General features: G+C 46.8%; 1 protein-coding gene, 1 long non-coding RNA gene and 1 other non-coding gene across 4 annotated transcripts; 1 reads left to right on the top strand and 2 right to left on the bottom strand.

The window, feature by feature from the left end:
* Positions 1–6,905: 6,905 nt before the first annotated feature.
* Positions 6,906–10,306, bottom strand: RPL39 (ribosomal protein L39). The gene is made up of 4 exons (XM_046673777.1): positions 10,222–10,306; positions 9,947–10,134; positions 8,571–8,674; positions 6,906–7,148 (listed from the first exon to the last, which is right to left on the bottom strand). The coding sequence occupies exons 1-4, from the start codon at positions 10,304–10,306 to the stop codon at positions 7,100–7,102; spliced, it is 426 nt and encodes a 141-aa protein (XP_046529733.1). The 3' UTR covers positions 6,906–7,099.
* LOC124246233 (small nucleolar RNA SNORA69) lies at positions 7,625–7,757 on the bottom strand. The gene has a single exon (XR_006890438.1). It is a non-coding gene; the product is annotated as a small nucleolar RNA SNORA69 (small nucleolar RNA).
* A 3,777-nt stretch (positions 10,307–14,083) lies between the features above and the next one.
* Positions 14,084–18,396, top strand: LOC124245800 (uncharacterized). 2 transcript variants are annotated; one of them, XR_006890349.1, is made up of 4 exons: positions 14,084–14,292; positions 16,380–16,678; positions 16,877–16,932; positions 17,541–18,396. It is a non-coding gene; the product is annotated as an uncharacterized LOC124245800 (long non-coding RNA). The 2 variants fall into 2 exon arrangements; XR_006890348.1 differs by having other exon boundaries at positions 16,877–18,396.
* Positions 18,397–19,425: the final 1,029 nt, after the last annotated feature.

The following is a 19,425-nucleotide window of genomic DNA, read 5'->3' as shown; positions in this document are numbered from 1 at the left end:
CTGATTTGTTTCAGGATTCTCTCTTGCTTACTTGACATGTCATCTTTCCCATTTCTCAGTATTCTTGGAAGTCTCTGAAAATATCCACAGAAAAGCAAACTTAAACACAAATCAACAGAAAGGACCATAGAAAGCACGTGAACAGAGCAAGCAGAAGAGGACAAAGGCGCAGAGAGGTAAGGGGTTTCTTGAGGCAACATCAGGACTAGCGCAGGTCTCTTGTCCCCAGCTCCAAGCTCCACTGGAGTAAATGCTGCTGGGGACATCTGCTCAGCCTATACTGCGCTCTCTCAGCACCAGCCCACCCACAGGGCAGTCATGCTTATACAGGACCTTGCCCCCCTTAGCCACCGTTGACATTTTGTTGTTGTTGTGAGGAAGATTCCTCACCTGAGCTAACATCTGTTGCTAATCTTCCTCTTTTTGCTTGAGGAAGATTGTCGCTGAGCTATCATCTCTGCCAATCTTCCTCTATTTTAAGTGGGATGCCGCCACAGTGTGGCTTTATGAGCAGTGCTAGGTCCGTGCCGGGATGCCCACCCGCGCCGCCTAAGCGGACTGCGCGAACTTAACCGCCATGCCACCACTGGGCCGGCCTCCAATAGTTGACTGACTCTTGACTGGCCAATCGGGCTCACCCTCTCCCGATCTTGCTTAGTGCCTTAAATTCCCACCCATTTCCACTGGTCGCCTGACCTGGGATGAGGAGGGCGATGTGTTTGGCCTGGTGCTGAGAGAAGCCGAGGAAGCTGGTCTGCCAAGAGGGACAAGAGTAAAGCGGTCATGCAGGAAGCAGCTGAAAGAAAGGCCCCGAGAGGGAAAGCAGCCTGCCTGGCTTCTCAATGGCTTTCAAGACCCTGGTTCTGGTTCTTCTTGAAACCTGGCTGCTCCTGCTCTTGAGTTCCATGAAATATCTTTAAAGGCTATTAAATTCCAATCTTTTGCTTTAAAAAAAGCAACATGTGAATGGCTGTATCCTAACCCTGGAAGTTGTTTAATTTTCCCGTTCCTTAAAAAAATTTTTTTTAAAGATTTTATTTTTCCTTTTTCTCCCCAAATCCCCTGGTACATAGTTGTGTATTTTTTTTTTAGTTGTGGGTCCTTCTAAGTTGTGGCATGTAAAAATTTTTTTTTTCTAAACACATGCTCATTGTAGAAATTTTAATTAGCTTCCTTCTCATTATAAAAGCATTTTTGTTACATCTGTACATTCTGAAAATATAAAAACGAAAACTAAATTACCTGTAATGAGATACATACATATGTTCGACAAAAGATGTGCACCAAGATGTTCGTAGCAGCACTATTCATAAAGGCCCCAAACTGGAAGCTATCCACAGGCCCATCAAGAAACTGGGGAAATAAACTGCGGCGTATTCACACACCGTAACACTATACGGTAATGAAAACAAATCATCTACAACAGCATGCAACAATTTAATTTCGTGATGGTGAGTGAGCAAAATAAGACACAAAAGTGTGAAGTTTACTATTCCATTTATATAAAATGCAGACAGACAAGACCACCCTACTCTGTTAGATGTTGGGACAGTGGTTATACCCGAGGGTGATGGTGGCTGAACGGGGGCCTGAAGAGGGGCTTCTGGGATGCTTAGCAGTTGTTTCCTGATCTGGGTGGTAGTGACATGACTGGATTCACCGGTGAAAATTCACCGAGCTATTCATGTATGATAACTGTATTTTTCTGTATGCATCTTACAGGTCAATAGAATTTTTAAAAAATTGCCTATAGGGGCCGGCCCAGTGGTGTGGTGGTGAAGTTCATGCTCCACGTCAGTGGCCTGGGGTTCGTGGCTTCGTATCCCGGGTGTGGACCTACACACCACTCATCAAAATAGAGGGAGATGGGGCTGGCCCCGTGGCCGAGTGGTTAAGTTCGCGCGCTCTGCTGCAGGCGGCCCAGTGTTTCGTTGGTTCGAATCCTGGGCGCGGACATGGCACTGCTCATCAGACCACGCTGAGGCAGTGTCCCACATGCCACAACTGGAAGAACCCACAACGAAGAATACACAACTATGTACCGGGGGGCTTTGGGGAGAAAAAGGAAAAAATAAAATCTTTAAAAAAAAAAAAAAAATAGAGGGAGATTGGCACAGATGCTAGCTTAGGGACAATCTTCCTCACCAAAAATATGAAATTAAATTATATAGGAAAAAAAATAGGCTATAATTCCAGTACTGTTAGCAGGCGTTTTTTGAGGGGGTGGGGTTAAACTTTTTCTCTGCTTATTCTAGAAAATGACTGGTCTGGCCTATGCTGCTGGTGTTTGCTTTTTTGGTGGGTTTTTCTATCCTTTCCCTCATTGCTACTATTATATGCATCTTTGTAAACATCTGTATTATCAGCTCTGCTCAAATCGAAATTTTTTTTTTTTTGAGGAAGATTAGCCCTAACTACTGCCAATCTTCCTCTTTTTGCTGAGGAAGAGTGGCCCTGAGCTAACACCCATGCCCATCTTCCTCTACTTCATACGTGGGACACCTACCACAGCATGGCTTTTGCCAAGCAGTGCCATATGCGTACCCGGGATCCGAACTGGCGAACCCGGAGCCGCCAAGAAGCAGAACGTGCGCACTTAACCACTGCGCCACTGGGCTGGCCCCTCTAAGTTATTCAAATTGACCAAGAGAACAGTTTCATTTAGGGTGAGGCTGAGAGCCAAGTCCTGTCCTGCTGCTACAGAGACAGTCTCCATCAGCAGCCTTGACCATGCAGCCCCAGGTGGCCTCATCAGTGACTGTACTTTAAGTGCATGCGGCGGCCCAGCGGTGAAGAAGGCACTCCTACAGAGGGTGAGCGGTGAGAACAGTGCCATTCCCAACTCGTGGCATGCCTGAGCTTTCATGATCTGCTCCTATCTGATTCTTCAGATCCTTTCCCTAGTGCCTTAAACTCCGGCTATGGACTCACTGTGTGTATGCATGTGCGCGTACGCACGCACAAACATACACATGCTGGTTGCCTCCTGGTGAACCTGGGTGAGGTCTTCCCCGACTCTCCAGGCAAGTCATTGCTTCTTCATTATTTTTATACACGTTAAGGCACACAATTTGTACTGTTCTTGCTCACTTGCATACCCATCTCCTCATTCACTCTACAAATTTAATTATTGAGCACCCCCTTTGTTGCAGATGCTATTAGGTGAGAGCAATCAGCAGTGAGCAAGACAGACGCCATCCTTGTAGAGGTCACAGTCTAGTGAGGGAGGCAGACGTCAATTAACCACACATATTCCTTAGTTCCAACTGTAAAGGAAAACTACAGGGTGATGAGAGGCACTAAGCAGAAGGACCTAACTGGACTGAGGGGAGAAAGGGGCAGTCAGGGAACGTCCCCCTGTGGAGGTGAAAAGTTGGTTGAGGAGCTGGCCCAGTGGCATAGTGGTTAAGTTTGCACGCTCTCCTTTGGCGGCCCAGGGGGTTCACTGGTTTGGATCCTGGGCATGGGCCTAGAGACCACTCATCAAGCCATGCTGTGGTGGCATATCACATATAAAGTAGAGGAAGATTGGCACAGATGTTAGCTCAGGGATGATCTTCCTCACCAAAAAAAAAAAAAAAAAATCTTCTCAACTGGGGCACTAATGACACTTTGGCCCAGTAACTCCTTGTTGTAGGGGGCTGTCCTGTGCATTATAAGATGTTTGGGAGCATCCCCGGTCTCTATCTACTAGCCGCCAGTGGTACCTCCCCTCCCCCCAGTTCTTGCAACCAAAGATGTCTCCAGACATTGCCAAACGTCCCCTGGGTGGCAAAATGGCTCCTAATGAAGAATGTACACCATTTACTTGGTTTAGCTCAGTGAGTTTTCTCTGATGACGGTTTGCCATCTTCCCTCCCTCCATTCCCAGAGACACGCATGTATGATGCGCACAGGCACAAACATACCTGCATGCTGTCTTGACTGCAACACGCTTGCAAGTCATACTTGCCTTTGGCTCCCCACCCTCCACTGCTTTGCGTAGGCAAGGGCTTGCTGCTCACTTCTCCAGAATATAGTACCAGGTAAGCGTAAATGGTTCTATTTCACCCTGTTCTTTCCAAGAACTTACAAAATCTACTCCCTGCTCAGTCTGGTTCTCATCGCCATTCCTGCCAACAGCAGCTACCTGGCATGTTACACACTCAAACTGTTAGCTGCTATTAGCAAGAATGAGGTGCATAACCTTTCCTCATCTGTAAAATGGGAGAATACCTGGTAGAATTGATCCTTTACAGACATTATCATCCAGTCCTCCACAAACCTGAAGTCGTCAGGAAGGATTCGGGATTAAGTCTCTTAAGAGATCAATTTTCCTCAGCTAGTTCAGTGATGGAGCTGGGATTCAACCGGAGGCCTGAGTGCAAGCCCCAGGATTTTAATTCTTGTCACTCTGCCTCCCTTCCAAGTCCTCAAGGGGTTACTCTACTCCTCCAAGGTGGTAATCCTGGAATTGGAAGGGAAGCGGTGTATCCAGCAGCTGACACTGAGCACCATCTCAGTGCCCGCTCTCTCCCATGAAGGCCTGCCCTCCCCACTCTGCCGGCCCTCTTACTTTTAGCTTTATCCCACATATAGCACTTGCCTGCTGGGGAGGGATCAACACCAGAACTTTAATCCTGCTCACTCCCCATTCCTCTTCTCCCTTTCCTAGTCAGGCACTGAACCAAGTGCCTTAGTGCATTACATTTCATTCTCACAGCCCTGAGGGAGATCGCATTGGCCCCATGTTGCAGATAACAATGAGGCTTACAGCTGGTGAAAGGTGAAGAGCAACACTGGAATCCAGACTATTCAGTGGTGTCACACTTCAGACTGCCAACTCCTGACCATGCTGCTGCCGCCTGCTTTTCAGTGGGGCTATCAAGGGATGGGGAGTATCACCACAGGGTCAAACGTGTATCTTGCAAAAGCTGCCATCTTAGGCTGCACTTCTTGTGGATAAATGTAAATCCTAAACCGCTCAAAGCTCCCACTCCTCCCTTCAGGAAGCAGTGGTCTAGTCTTTCACAGATGAGGAAACAAATCCTAGCAATTACATAAGCTGTTGAGGGGCCACTGGAACCAGAACTGTGTCCACCTGCCAGGCTCAAAAGACGCCTTATCACATGGCCAACCCATTTTCCCTTTCAACTCTTTTTTTTTGTAAGCACTTTATTTGTTCACAATTTTCTTTTTGGAGGAAGATTAGCCCTGAGCTAACATCTGCTGCCAATCTTCCTCTTTTTGCTGAAGACTGGCCCTGAGCTAACATCTGTGCCCATCTTCCTCTACTTTATATGTGAGACACCTAGCACAGCATGGCTTGCCAAGCGGTGCCATGTCCACACCCAGGATCCAAACCCATGAACCCTGGGCCACCGAAGTGGAATGTGCACACTTAACTGCTGCACCACCGGTCCGGTCCCTTCCCTTTTAATTCTAATCTTACCTATTACCTACTCAAGGCCTGTAGAGAAAGCTCACTTTGTCATTAGTGTGCCCCTGGCCCTGTTACAACCTACTCTGCATAGTGAGGCTGAGGTATTTGTAATACTCCAAAATGGTTACAAATTTCCGTCACATGACTGCCAGTTAACTGTATCAAGCCCCACTGCTTCGGACTTGAAACTTTACTGACTGCTATTCACACAGTAGCAACTGTCTTTGAATGCGAAGGCAACATTGATGCAATTAGAGGAAATATTTGAAATCCAGGGGCTTGTAAACAAGTTGAGATGAGTTTCAAAGATCTGGTGGCAGCTCCCAGGTTCCTGGGTTGGTTGGTAGTCCATAGCCCACTCTTCAAACTTCTGGTAAAAGGGATCCTTCTGAAGGATTAGTCCTCTGAGCCTCCTAGTGTGGCTGTAAGGCAGGGACCCTTTTGCTGTGCAACACCCGCCCCCCACTTGCTGCATACTATACGCGGCACCCACCATCTCCTGCCCCTTGCCTTCTCAGCTTTGTCCAGTGCAGGCTCCCTACAGGCTGGGGAGGGAGCTACCCCCAAACTTGATTCCCCTTTCCCTTGCTGCTGCAGTTTCATCCCCATTCACAAGTAATTAGGGCACTTTTGTTTCCTCCCACCTTTTTCAGACATTTGCTATGGCTTGCGTATTGGCCTTTCGTTAGGCTAACATAACATACATTTGTCTATCAACCGATTAATCCCAAGTATCTAGAACAGTGCCCAGCACATACATGCCCAGTAAATTCAAATTTATTAAGTATAAAATATTCTTCTGATTTCTTTCAACCATTTAAAAATGGAAAAATTTAGCTCATGGGCAGCAGACCAGTTTGCCAAACCCCTGGTTCAGATTTCTACTCTTATTGAGGACTGGCACCATAGAAGAGAATATAAAGATGCTATTTATTTTTTTAATTTGTTAATTTTTTGAAGACTGGCCCTGAGCTAACATCTGTTGCCAATCTCCTCTCTTTTTTTCCTTCTCCCCAAAGCACCAGTGCATAGTCGTATATCCTAGTTGTAGGTCATCCAGTTCTCCTATGTGGGGACACCGCCTCAACATGGCTTGACAAGCGATGCTAGGTCTGAGCCTAGGATCCAAACCAGCGAACCCTGGGCCGCTGAAGTGGAGCCCGTGAACTTAACTGCTGTGCCACTGGGCCAGCCCCCAAAGATGCTATTTAAGAACGTGCTACCCTGGGGTACAAGGATGACACATAAATGCAGTATATGTACTTCCCATAACATAAGATTTAAGAGCCACCAGCCACATGGAGCTATTACAATTACAATTAAGTAAAATTTTAAAAATCAGTTCTGTACACGCACTAGCGATATTTCAAATAATTGGTAGCCAGAGAACATTGCTATTATTGCAGAAAGTTCTACTGGACAGTGTCGTGAGATCTGGCAGGAGGGGGAATTCCACACTTCACAAACCAGAACACAAGAGCAGTTCAAACAAAACGTCTCACATATTTATTACTGAACCAACCTACTAGTTCATAAGCATAGCAACAAAGAGAAAAATCAATTCCTGAATAAAACACATCCAACTGTCCAGACAGTCACGTTTTCAGAGTGGTATGGTAAGATGTAAGAAGGACTTTGATACAGCATAAATATGTGTGTCATCTCATCTGTGATTCCTTATAGACCCAGCTTGGTTCTTCTCCAATGTCTCCGCTTGGAGTTGTACCTACACAGAAGGAAACTGCAAGTTACAAAGGCAATGTGACCTCAACGTTGCCTTTTAAGTACCATAAAATCCTCGAAAGGCAAAGGGTCCCGTGTTTTTCCTTCCTTCAAGTTTGGAGCTCTTTTTGGAGAGTAAAAAATGATTTGCTAGATGTGTTTAAGAACTAGTCAAATCAATTTTTTACCTCTCAAAACGATTCCAGGCTAGGAAAACACAGCGGTTCCTAATTGGGACGGTAGTAGTAGAGAAGCTCTTTTCTCCGCAAGTGGACAAGCACCCATTCTTGATTCCACAGACCTGGGGTAGCCAGAGACATACATTTTGCGCCTCCCCCCCCCCCCCGTAAACTACACCAAAAACAGTCATTTCTATATAATAGGTTACACACATAAAAGCTCCTGTGTAATTTTTACAATAGATTAACATCCCCATTTTAACACCAAACCAAGTGATTTGCAGAGCTAAGGCCATCTCAGAATTGTCCATGTCAATCTGTCATGATTTTACCCTCACAAAGGCAAAATCAAAAATGATCCACACAAGATTTTCTTTCAGCAGGATAATGTCAGTACTTCCACAAAATGAAGCACTGTAATTGCAACCTGCTTAAAAGACATTTTCAAAGTTAGAAGATAACTCAAGCAAGAGAAAAATTATTTAATTTGCCAATTCTCTGGGCCAAGAGTGTGTAATCCTAAATACAAAGTGCCTTCCCAGCTCTAGGAGAGGACAGAGCAAGAGACTAATCCTGATAACCGCAGGCACCCTCTATTGAGATAGGCACCGAGCTTTATATAAACCAGACTTGTACACTAGCTTCATCATTTTGTGCTCATGCGTTTCAAAGTCTTCATCTTGCAAGAGGGACCCTACTTGCTAGGCCAACTCTACAGTGTCAGCTGAAAAATGCTTTGAAAATAAGAATTTTGGTAATATTTGCTGCCGTGTCTTCTGTGGTCTTCTGGGCTCAATTATTTGGGAGAACCAGGAAAGCTCATACTCCATTTTAAACAAACCAATTCTAGCAATGTTTTTCTTCCAAAATCATCAATTCAACTACTACTACAGTAGAGGGTAATCTTCCAACCTTTAGAAAAGAAACACTCAAAAATGAAATGGGTGAGCAACATGGTCGTCCCCGCTGGGCTGTGTAATGAGATCGCCTTCCACCTTATGTTCTGCTCAGATGTAAAACAACCAGGAAATTAATATTAATAAATTAATACTGGAGGAGTGTCTGACCCTAAGCCCAGCTGTGGGCTGGGTACTGTCCAGAAATCCAAAGGAAGCACGTTAAAAGAAAGAGTTCAGAATGACGTTACAGGATGAAGTGGAGCGCGTATAACTTTCAGTTGCATACTTATGCTCAAAGAGTAATCTTAAATTTAACAAAAATCAAGCGAGGGGTGGTGGGGTCCTTACCTTATTTTATTACCAGTTTTCATTCGAATCCATTGGGGAATGGGACGATTCTGCTTTTGTTTCTTGGCTAGGAATCGCTTGATCCTAAAAGTCTTGTGAGAAGACTGGGAAGGAAATGCAATCAGCTTAGACAGCAATACCAGAGCTAGCTCATAATCTAAAGTCAGGAACTCCCTCAATCCAACATTTGAATCCTTAACATATACCAATAACAACCCCCCTCTATGCTAAACCCATCCCACCCTTTGCTTTGTTCCTCACAACTTCGCTGGAGGCACATACCGTAATTCCCATTGTTCAAATAAAAATCAGCAGAATCAGGGAGGTAGGTAATCTGCCCCAACTCAGAGTCTGAACGTGCAGAGCTGGGATGCAAACCCAGGCCCTCTCTGCTCCAAGGCTGGGGTGCCTTTGGCCAATCTTCCCTGCTCCCCCTAGGACTCAGGACCACATGAAAGATGGCTAGGGCTGGGAAACTTGGGTTTTCACAAAAGAACACAGCTTTCGGTCAACCAAAAAAAAATCTCTTTTGCAAGTCAACGAACTGCAGTGCGTTACCTTGAAAAACAGGGGTATCCACTTTCAAGGGTCATTGTGAGAGTAATTAGGATTTGCACAAAAGTCCCTGTCGTTCGCTAGGTCCCTTCTAACCCACCGACCATTGGTACTACTTCTATTTAAAATGTCACTTTTTCAAGGCTGACTTTTCCATTTTTGGCTTTCATGAACTTGGGTCATCTAGAGCCAAACCCGATCACCCTCCTCCCCAGTCTGCAGGACAATCAGCAGAAATGGCATGAGTGCTGCTCTCAAGTCGGGCCAATGTGGCCCAACACACCCTTGCGTAACAGGGGCTGTTATAAAGAAGGCAGAGCCAACGTTCCTCCCTGCCAGCTCCCAGCGGCAGTCGTAAATTTTCCGTTGACTGATAAAACTACCAAACGCTAGACACTGATTCTCTCCATAAACGATTTTCTCAGGAAACCATCACCGGAAAAACTCACGACATGGGCTTTTTACGCAGCTGACATTTTACGAAGAACGCCCATTCGGCATAGATTCATGCCACAACGCCCCTTCTTCCAGGAGCTTCCACGGGGTGCCGCTCAAGACCCTGAAAAAAGGGCTAAAAAGTCCCGAAAGCTCACAGCGTGCCATGTTCCTGGCCGCCCAATGAAAAGACCTCCGAAAACCAGCAGCCCACGTTCCCTTCTCGATGCCCGGCACGTCTTGCGTGTTGGGGGCAGCCGCCGCCAGGCCCCGATTTGTGGGGTGCCCCCCGGCCCCAGCAGCACAGCTCGCTCCGGCAGAAGGGCGAAGGGAAGCGGGAGTCCCTTCCCTCCCGGGCGGCGCCTGGAGCCGAGGGCGCAGCTCACCCTTCCCAGGGCCTCGTCTACTCGCCACAGCCCACCAGGCCCGCGGGCGAGAGCGGCGGCCAAACTCGACCTTCTCCGGGAAAAGCCTGAAAAATGCCCCGGAACTTCGATGCGGCCCGCCGCGCTGGCGAGCTCGCGGAGACCTCGGGTCGCGGGAAGCCAGCCCGGAGCTGATGGTAACGGATGGACTCACCATGGCGAGGAGGAGCAGCTACCGCGCACACGACGATGGCGAGGAGAGAAAGAGGAAGAGGCGGGCAGAAGGACGTGGTTACAAAGCGCTCCAGGGGCCGGGCTTGGGCGGGACCTCGTGCGCTGGCCACCGCCTCCCGCAGGCCGCACCCCCGCGCTCGGTCCCATGGAGCCGTGGGAGACCGCACTGGTTCGTGCGAAATGGGGTTCGCTTCCGTAAGTGGGCTCCTCAGGGGCCCGTCAGCATGTCAGGGCACCCCACTTTGTGGCCGAGGCAGACGGCCCGCGATAACGGCCAAAGCAGAGATCCTTCGGAAGGCACGAGGGGGAGGCAGGGCTGCCTCCGGTGGAGGGCCAGGGACACGTCACGTCCGAGCGCAAGGGACTTCGGTCGTGAGCGCGCCGCGGGGTGGCAGCTGGGCACGCCCCGCCCGAGCGGCCTGGCGTGACGACCGCCTGGCCTTTGCTTGACCGCTGGGGGTGGTTTCCATCTGGCTGCGCGGTGCGGGACCAGGAGGGACAGTGAGGTTGGAGGAAGCAGGAGAGGTCGGCGGGGGCTGCACCGAGTGGGCCCTGTCCGTCTAGGGCCGGCCGAGAAGCGTTAGTCTGGGCAGGCGGTTGCCAGTCAAGGTTTAAGCCGAGTTCTGGACAGAACCTCTTCTTTGGCCACTAGGAAGCCCAGACTGGCTGTAGCTCACTTTGGCAAAATGTATAGGAATTCATGGCATACTTTTTGGTAATGATCCCCCTGTTCATCCTTTTCTTCTCCCCTTTTGAAAACAAAAACCTCTGTGTCTTTGCAGTCACCTCAAGCATATTTGCACCAGTAGGTTAAGGGAGGAGTTTTTAATCTGGGGTCAACAAAGCGTCGATGTGTAGACTCCAAAATGAACTTGGATAAAAAGTCACAAATTCATTTCCATCACACTGACTAAAATGTAGCGTTTTTCTTTATTTACAATGTATGCAACAAACTACAGTACTTGGTTGCCAATAGAAATCAGAGATGAGGAGCCAGCCTGGTGGCGCAGCGGTTAAGTTCCCATGCTTCCTTGGGCTGTCCAGGGTTCGATAGTTGGATCCCGGGTGTGAAGCTATGCACCCATTGTCAAGCCATGCTGTGGCAGGCGTCCCAGATATAAAGTAGAGGAAGATGGGCACGGATGTTAGCTCAGGGCTAATCTTCCTCAAAAAAAAAGAAGAAATCAAAGATGGTTTCATATCCCATTACAGTTGATGGAGATGTCTTGAAATATTTAACATTTATACACTCATCACTTCTTTGAAATGACAGTAGTTATTAGTTCCACAAGTAGAACTGTGTTATGAAGCCCATACCTTATAACACACATTTCTTTCAGAAAATATTTTGATAACAATGTTGCAGTGTAATTGGTTTTCTTTGTAATCCTATGTACTTTGTTTGATACATTTATTTTCAAAATAAGTCCATAAACTTCATCAGATTGCCAAAGGGTTCCAGGCACAAAAGGTTACGAATCCTTGGGTTGGAGTATAGTGACAGATGATAAAACAAACAAACTAGGTAGGAGGCTTTGGAAATAGTCTGGGCCAGAAGTGATGGTGGCTCAAAGTAAGACAGTCCCCATGACGCTGAATAAGAGGAAATAAAATAAAGAGATGATTGTGACATAAAATTGACAGGACTTGGTTCCAGGTTTCTGCTTTGGGCAACAGGACGCCGGTGCCTTAGATCTAGAGAGGGAATACAGAAGCCATAGGAAGCTTGAGCCCAATTTAATAATTGCCATTTTTAACAGCAAAAGTTTTATTACATTAATGCCATCCAGTTTTTAAATTCAGACCCTCATCCAGAAAATTTTACATTAAATTGAAGTGAGACTTTAGGCTTCTTAACCTGGATTTTTATTATTTATTTAAGAATCAATATTTTCTTTTTCTTTTATTTATTTTTAAAAATTGTTTATTGAGGGGCCAGCCCAGTGGCACAGCGGTTAAGTTCGGACGTTCCATTTCTGCGGCCCAGGGTCGCTGGTTGGGATCCCTGGTGTGGACCTACACACTGCATGTCAAGCCAGGTTGTGGCAGGTGTCCCACATGTAAAGTAGATGTTAGCTCCAGTAGATGTTTAGATGGGCATGGATGTTAGCTCAGGCCTAATCTTCCTAAAAAAAAAAATGAGTAAAAAGAAAGAAAATTTTTTTATTGAGGTATAATTGACATATAACATTATGTTAGTTTCAGGTGTACAACATAATGATTCGATATTTGTATATATTGCGAAATTGTCACCACAATAAGTCTAGTTAACGTCCATCACCATACATAGTTAGAAATTTTTTTCTTGTGATGAGAACTTACAAGATCTGCTCTCATATCAACTTTCAAATATGCAATACAGTATTATTAACTATAGTCACCATGCTGTATGTTACATCCCCATGCCTTAATTATTTATAACTGGAAGTTTGTACCTTTTTTTTTTTTCGAGGAAGATTAGCCCTGAGCTAACATCTTTTGCCAATCCTCCTCTTTTTGCTCAGGAAGACTGGCCTGGAGCTGACATCTGTGCTCATCTTCCTTTATTTTATATGTGGGACACCTGCCACAGCATGGCTTGATGAGCGGTGCATACAAAGGTCCACACCTGGGATCCAAACTGGGGAAGCCCAGGCTGCCGAAGTGGAACATGGGAACTTAACTGCTGCGCCACCGGGCCAGCCCCTACAAGAATGTTGAAGGGGTGCTGATTGCCAGCTAAGAGGAAGAGGTGGCGTTTGAATTCAGCCTTACAAGGTGAGTGGTGGTGTTATGGGCTGAATTGTGTTCTCCTCAAATTCATATGTTCAAGCCCTAACCCCCAGTACCTCAGAATGTGACTTTATTTGGAGGTAGGGCCTTTACAGAGGTGATGAAGTTAAGTGAGGCTTGCTAGCGTGGTCCCTAACCCAGTCTGACTGGCGTCCTTCTCAGAAGAGATTAGGACACACAAGGAGACACCAGGATGCACGCACGTGTGGAGAGACCATGTGAGGATGCAGCGAGAAGGTGGCTGGCCATCTGCAAGACAAAGAGAGAGGCCTCAGGAGACCCAAACCTGCTGACACTCTCAGACTTCAAGTCTCCAGAGCTGTGAGAAATTTCTGTTGGCGAAGCCACCTCATCTGCGGTATTTTGTTATGGCAGCCCCAGCAGACTAACACAGGTGGGACCAGGACATGGGGAGATGGGGAGAAGGGCATTCCAACTAGAAGGGACAGCTTGCTGGTCACAAGAGTCGATGTGCAGTGGCCGGAGCCAGGGGAGGCACGTTTCAAGGACTGGAACTCGACAGAGCTGGGTCACCCTGGGGTGAGAAGGGACAAGGGCTGTGAAGAGGCTCCAGGATTTGACATAAGGTGCTCCTTGGGGCCCGTGAAAGTTGGGCAGTATAGATGGGAGGTGGGGAAGGTAGCAAGAAGGGGAAAGAGTGGGTGGTGAGGTGGGGCAGGACTCGAGGGGAGGAAATGCTTTTAGGATGTTTGAGTGTGAAGGGACAGAGACACAGGAGGGCAGTGAGCTCAAGAGTCGGTGCTTTCTGTAGATCATGGAGAAGAGGACGAGAAGAAGAGAGATTAAAGATGCGAGAAAACCCAGGTATGGTGGATAGTGGGGGTGGTCTCAGAGGACATGGGGGTGGGCTGAAGGGCATTAGGAGAGGAGTTTGCCCTGAAAAGGGGAACAGTTGTTTCCTGCAGTGGGAGGGAAGGAGAAGGACGGATGAAAAGAAATTTTTTTTTGTAAATTTAATTTTTGTTTTAAAGATTGGTACCTGAGCTAACATCTGTTGCTAATCTTCTTTTTTTGTTTTTCCTTCTTCTTCTCCCCAAAACCCCACTGTACATAGTTGTATATTCTTGTTGTGGGTCCTTCTGGTCGTGCTAAGTGGGACGCCGCCTCAGCATGGCTTGATGAGCAGTGCCATGTCCGTGCCCGGGATCCGAACTGGTGAAACCCTGGGCCGCTAAAGCGGAACGCGTGAACTTAAACCACTCGGCCACAGGGCTGGCCCCTTAATTTTGTTTTTTAATGATGTAAATGTTTTACATGATTCCGTTTACATCCTACATGACCCCACATCTCCTCTCCTAGGTGTTTCCCCCGCAGAAAGGTGTACACGTGTGCATCAAAAGGTATGTACTAAATTAGTTATAGCAGAATTATTTCTAATGGCCCCAAACTAGACACTGTCTTAATCTATCACCAGGAACAGATAAATTGTGGTATATTTCCCGAGGGCTGCTGTACAGCAGCAGATCTCAAAGTGTGAGCCAGGGAACTCAGGGGGGTCCTCCAGACCCTTGCAGAGGCTCTGTGAGATCAAAGCTATTTTGATAACAAGACAAAGAAGTGATGTGCTTCTTTCGCTCTCCTCCTCTCCTGAGTGTGGTAGTTTTCAAGAGGCTCCATGACTTGTAATGACATCGTGGCTCTGACAGGAAATGGAATGTGGGCTTATGTGTTCTTGGGTTTGAAATATTTCTCAGTTTTCATTTCTAATACAGCAAATGTTGATAGATACAATCCACACAAACAAAGGCCCTTTGAGGTCCTCAGTAATTTTTAAGTGTGAAGGAGTCCTAAGACTAAAATGTTGGCGAACTGCTCCTATACGGCAATGAAAATGAACAAGCTATGCCTACCCACAATGACATGGGTGATGGATCACGAACAGAACGTGGAGCACAGGCAGCCAGCCACAACAGCACACGTACTGTGTGATTCCGTTTACCTAAAGACCAAACACAGGCAGAACTCATCCATGCCATTAGAAGTCAGGCGAGTGGTTATCCTTGCCGGGAGGGGCTGCTGGTCATGTTTGTTTCTTGCTCTGGGTGCCAGTTCTCTGGGTGTGTTCACTTTGTGAAAAATCATCTAGCTGTACTCTTCGGGTTTTTGCACTTTTCTGTATGGGTGTTATATTTCAATATAAACTTAAGAACACTTTATGTGGATCTACAGACAAAACTCTAAATGAAACATTTCCAGAGGGCTAGCTGCCATTCCAGTCTTCCCTCCCTCCCCCGTTCTCTCCATCCTCCATAAGCTATTTTTTTCCTCATAGGTAGTTTTGATTAGTTGCTGATTTCTCCTTCCATTATTTCTTTCGGAAAATATCTGAATATTTTCATTTTCATTTTGAATGAAATATTGAATAAGTCCCACCTCTGCCTTCCTATGGTAAAAGTAACATGTTATGTACAGGAGAGAGAACTTGGAGGTGGAGAGAAGGAAAACCGGAGTGGCACCTAGCGGATGGCTCGGAAGGTAGGAAATGAGGAGGCTCAACAGCCTTCTGCAGAGAATAAAGGGATTTGGAGAAAGAAGACAGGATTTGGAATAGATACATGCCTTCGCTCAAGAAGTTGAATGCCCTTACTATGAGCAATAGATTGTATTGTCACTTACAGAACAGTGTGACCCACATGCCGAGAGGGATGCACGGGATGCTGGCAGAGCACAGAGGATCCCCTCGCCAGCCCGGGCAGTAGAGAGTCGGGAGAGGTCTTCAGAGAAGGGGCTGCTTGAGGGAAATCCTGATGGAGGACTAGGAGGGGGCAGAGTAGGGCAGTGAGGGATGGCTTTCCAGGAAGAGGGAACTATATTTGCAAAGTTGTAGAGGTGGAGAGCAGGTATCCAGGGCCTCCCAGGGTCGGCCCAGGAGTCTGAGCTTTATCCTGGAGGCCAACAATGTGCAATTGTTTAGTAGAATAGTTCTTTGGTTTGAAAGCCGTTTTATATAGAAACCCACCCTTGACTCTTCTCTTTCTCTTACACCCCTATTCCAATCCATTAGCAAATTCTGTCAGCTCTCTCTTCAAAATGCGTCTAGAATCCAAATGTTCCTCACTGCCCCCACCCCAGCTCAAGAGACGACCATCTCTCGCTGGGATCATGACAAAAGCCCCTGACTCTTCTCCCTTCTTCTGAACCTGCCCCCTATGATCTTTTCTCAACACAGCAGCCAGAGTGATCCTGTTAAAACCTACCACATCGTGTCACTCATCTGCCTGCATGGCTCTAATGGCTCATCATCTCAGTCTTGTAAAAATCCAAGTTCTTACAGTGGCCTCCGGGGGCAAACACCGTCAGACCTTTCCGCCCCCACCTCTCTGCCCTCATTTCCACCTGCTCTCACCTTCAGTTCACTCCCGTTTTCTCCATAGAACTTATCTGACTAACATATATTTTATTTCTTTTTGTTTGACTCCCTCCCTAGAATAGAAATTCCACGAGGAATTGTGTGTTTTGTTCACTGCTGTCTTCCCTGAGCGTAGAATTGTGCCTCGCACATAGCAGCTCAGTAAATATTTGATGAATGAATGAACGAACTCTAATACAGCAAACAGACAAAGTACAAGAACAGCCTCCTCAGGGCAGTTTACGTCTTCAGTGTTTGGCCTGGACATTTATTTGAGGAACCCCTGAAGTGCTTCTGCCCAGCCAAGAGGGTTCCTCGGAGAAGAGTTTCAAAATGACTGCTGAAGGCAAATGGGAGCGGCTGAAAGCTTTTGAAGGGTAAGTGGCAATTATGTAAGTATTTTAGGAAGATCCCTTGGGCAGCTGTGTGGAAAGCAGATGAGGGTAGAGGCAAGAGTGGAAACAAGGAAACAAGGAGACCCACGGGAGGCTGTAGCCACAGTCCCAACGCGCTGATGCTCTTTTTCGTTGCAGTTGCCTACCAGTCCCTGAGTCTCTCCCTCTCATTCCTTGCAGATTTAGCTCTTGGCTCACTGTCACTCTCTCGAACACTACTCCTGTCACAGTCCCTGGTGAGTTTGATATCCATGCAGATACCTCCAGACCCTTGGCCTCCTCTCCTTCAGTGTCTTGTCCTCCACCACCCTGCAGCCACTCGCTCCCTTGCCCTTCCTTTGACCGTGGCATTAGCCCATTCTCTGCTCTCTGTGCAGCTCCCTTCTCCTAGTACCCCAACACTGACTACATTTCCACCCCACCAGGACCGGCAATCCACTGAACCTGTACCTTTTCCCTTTTCTCTCCGCCACCCCTCCTTGTCTCCTCTTCCCTCCTTACTCAGCTTAAATTATATCAACCACTCACTTGTACACACCTTGCCCTTTCTTGTACTTGCTGGGAGAAAGCATAACCCTTGTAAATCCAGTTCTCCACCTGCTCAACATATCTACACCTCTGGCAGCTGAATGAAGCTGGAGGAAGCCGACCGGCCTCACTTCAGGTTCATGACCACTGACTTCGAGTGGGCCCTCAGTGCTGCCCCACAACCCTACCTTTCTTTAGTCTAGCCACCCTCCCATTCTCCGAGAACAGTGCTTCTTAAGCTTGAATGTGCACACACTTCACCTGGGCATCCTTTTAGACCACAGACTCTGATTCTGTATTTCTGATAACTTCCCAGGTGATGTGCATGCTGCTGGACTGTGGACCCGCACTTTCAGTAGCAAAGGCCTGGACCAGGGGTTGGCAAACTTCTTCTGATAGTAAATATTTTAGTCTTTGCAGGTGACATATGGTGTCTGTTGCAACTGCTCAACTCTGCCATTGCAGCTAGACAATACATAAATGAATGGGTATGGCAGGGTTCCAATAAAATTGTAGTTATGGAAGCTGAAATTTGAATTTCATAGAATTTTCTTGTGTCACAAAATATTATTCTTCTTTTGATTTTTTCAACCATTTAAAAATACAAAAACAATTCTTAGTTGGCAGGCTGTACACAAATAGGCAGCGGCCCGGTTTGGTCCACAGTTTGTCAACCCTTGGCCTAGACAACTGTTTCAAACCTCTTCTGTCCTCAGATCTGCAGCCCTTCCTCCTCCGTTCTCTCAGATGATGGCCTTGCTTCCTAGTCACCGAGAAAATTTAAGCAATCACAGGAGATCTTCCATGACTCACTTACCACGTCCCAGCTCCCAGCACCTGCACTCGAATCCTCTGCCTTCATCCTGTTCCTGCGGATGAAGTATTTGCGCTGTGGCCAGCCTTTCTGCTTGCTTGTGCCCTCAATCCTAACCCCTGTCACCTAGTCAAGAACCTTGCTCTGGCAGTTCTGTCCTTTCTGTCCCTGCTTTTCACTGGATTGTTCCCAACAATGTACAAATAAATAGGTGGGCATTTCTCCCCTTTTAAAAGCCTGCTCTTTATCCCAACTCCCTTTCCACTGCTACTCCGTTCCCTCCTTCCTTTTACAACAAAGCTGTGCAAGATTTGTCGAGATTTCTGTTTCCAATTTCTCTCCTCTCATTCTTTTTTTTTTTTTTTGAGGAAGATTAGCCCTGAGCTAACTACTGCCAGTCCTCCTCTTTTTGCTGAGGAAGCCTGGCCCTGAGCTAACATCTGTGCCCATCTTCCTCTACTTTATATATGGGACGCCTACCACAGCATGGCGTGCCAAGCAGTGCCATGTCCACACCCGGGATCCAAACCGGCGAACCCCGGGCCGCCGAGAAGCGGAACGTGCAAACTTAACTGCTGCGCCACCGGGCTGGCCCCTCCTCTCATTCTTTTTTTGAAATATAATTCACATACCATAAAAGTCACCATTTAAAAACGTACAATTCAGTAGTTTTTGGTGTGTTCACAAGGTTGTGTAACCATCACCACCATCTAATTCCAGAACACTTTCACTATCCCAGAAAGAAACCTCTACCCACTAGCAGTCACTTTCCATTCCCCTTCTCCCCCCAGCCTTAGGCAAACACTAATATACTTTCTGTTTCCATGGATTTGCATATTCTGGAATCATATAAATGGAATCATACATTATGTGCCCTTTTGTGTCTGGCTTCTTTCACATAGCATAATGTTTTCAGGGTTCTTTCATGTTGTAGCATGTGTCAGTACTTCATTCCTTTTTACAGCTGTATAATATTCTACTATATGGACATATCATTTTGTTTATCCATTTATCAGTTGATGGACACTAGGGTTGCTTCCACTTTTTGGCTATTGTGAATAATGCTATAAACACCGGTGTGCAATTATCTGTTTGAGTACCTGTTTTCATTTATTTGGGGCATATTCCTAGGAGTGGAATTGCTGGGTCATTATGGTAACTCTGTTTAACCTTTTGAGTAACTGCTGGACTATTTCCCACGGTGGCTGCCCCATTTTACATTCCCTCTGGCAGTATATGAGGGTTCCGATTTTTCTACATCCTCACTAACACTCACTGTTTTCCATTAATAAAAAATTATAGGGGCCAGCCCGTGGCCAAGTGGTTAAGTTCGCATGCTCTGCTTCCGTGGCCCAGGGTTTCACCAGTTGGAATCCTGGGCACGGAC

The sequence above is a fragment of the Equus quagga genome, chromosome 10 (genome assembly GCF_021613505.1).
Source record: "Equus quagga isolate Etosha38 chromosome 10, UCLA_HA_Equagga_1.0, whole genome shotgun sequence".
NCBI lineage: Eukaryota > Metazoa > Chordata > Mammalia > Perissodactyla > Equidae > Equus > Equus quagga.
This window is presented reverse-complemented; position numbering and strand designations above follow the sequence as displayed.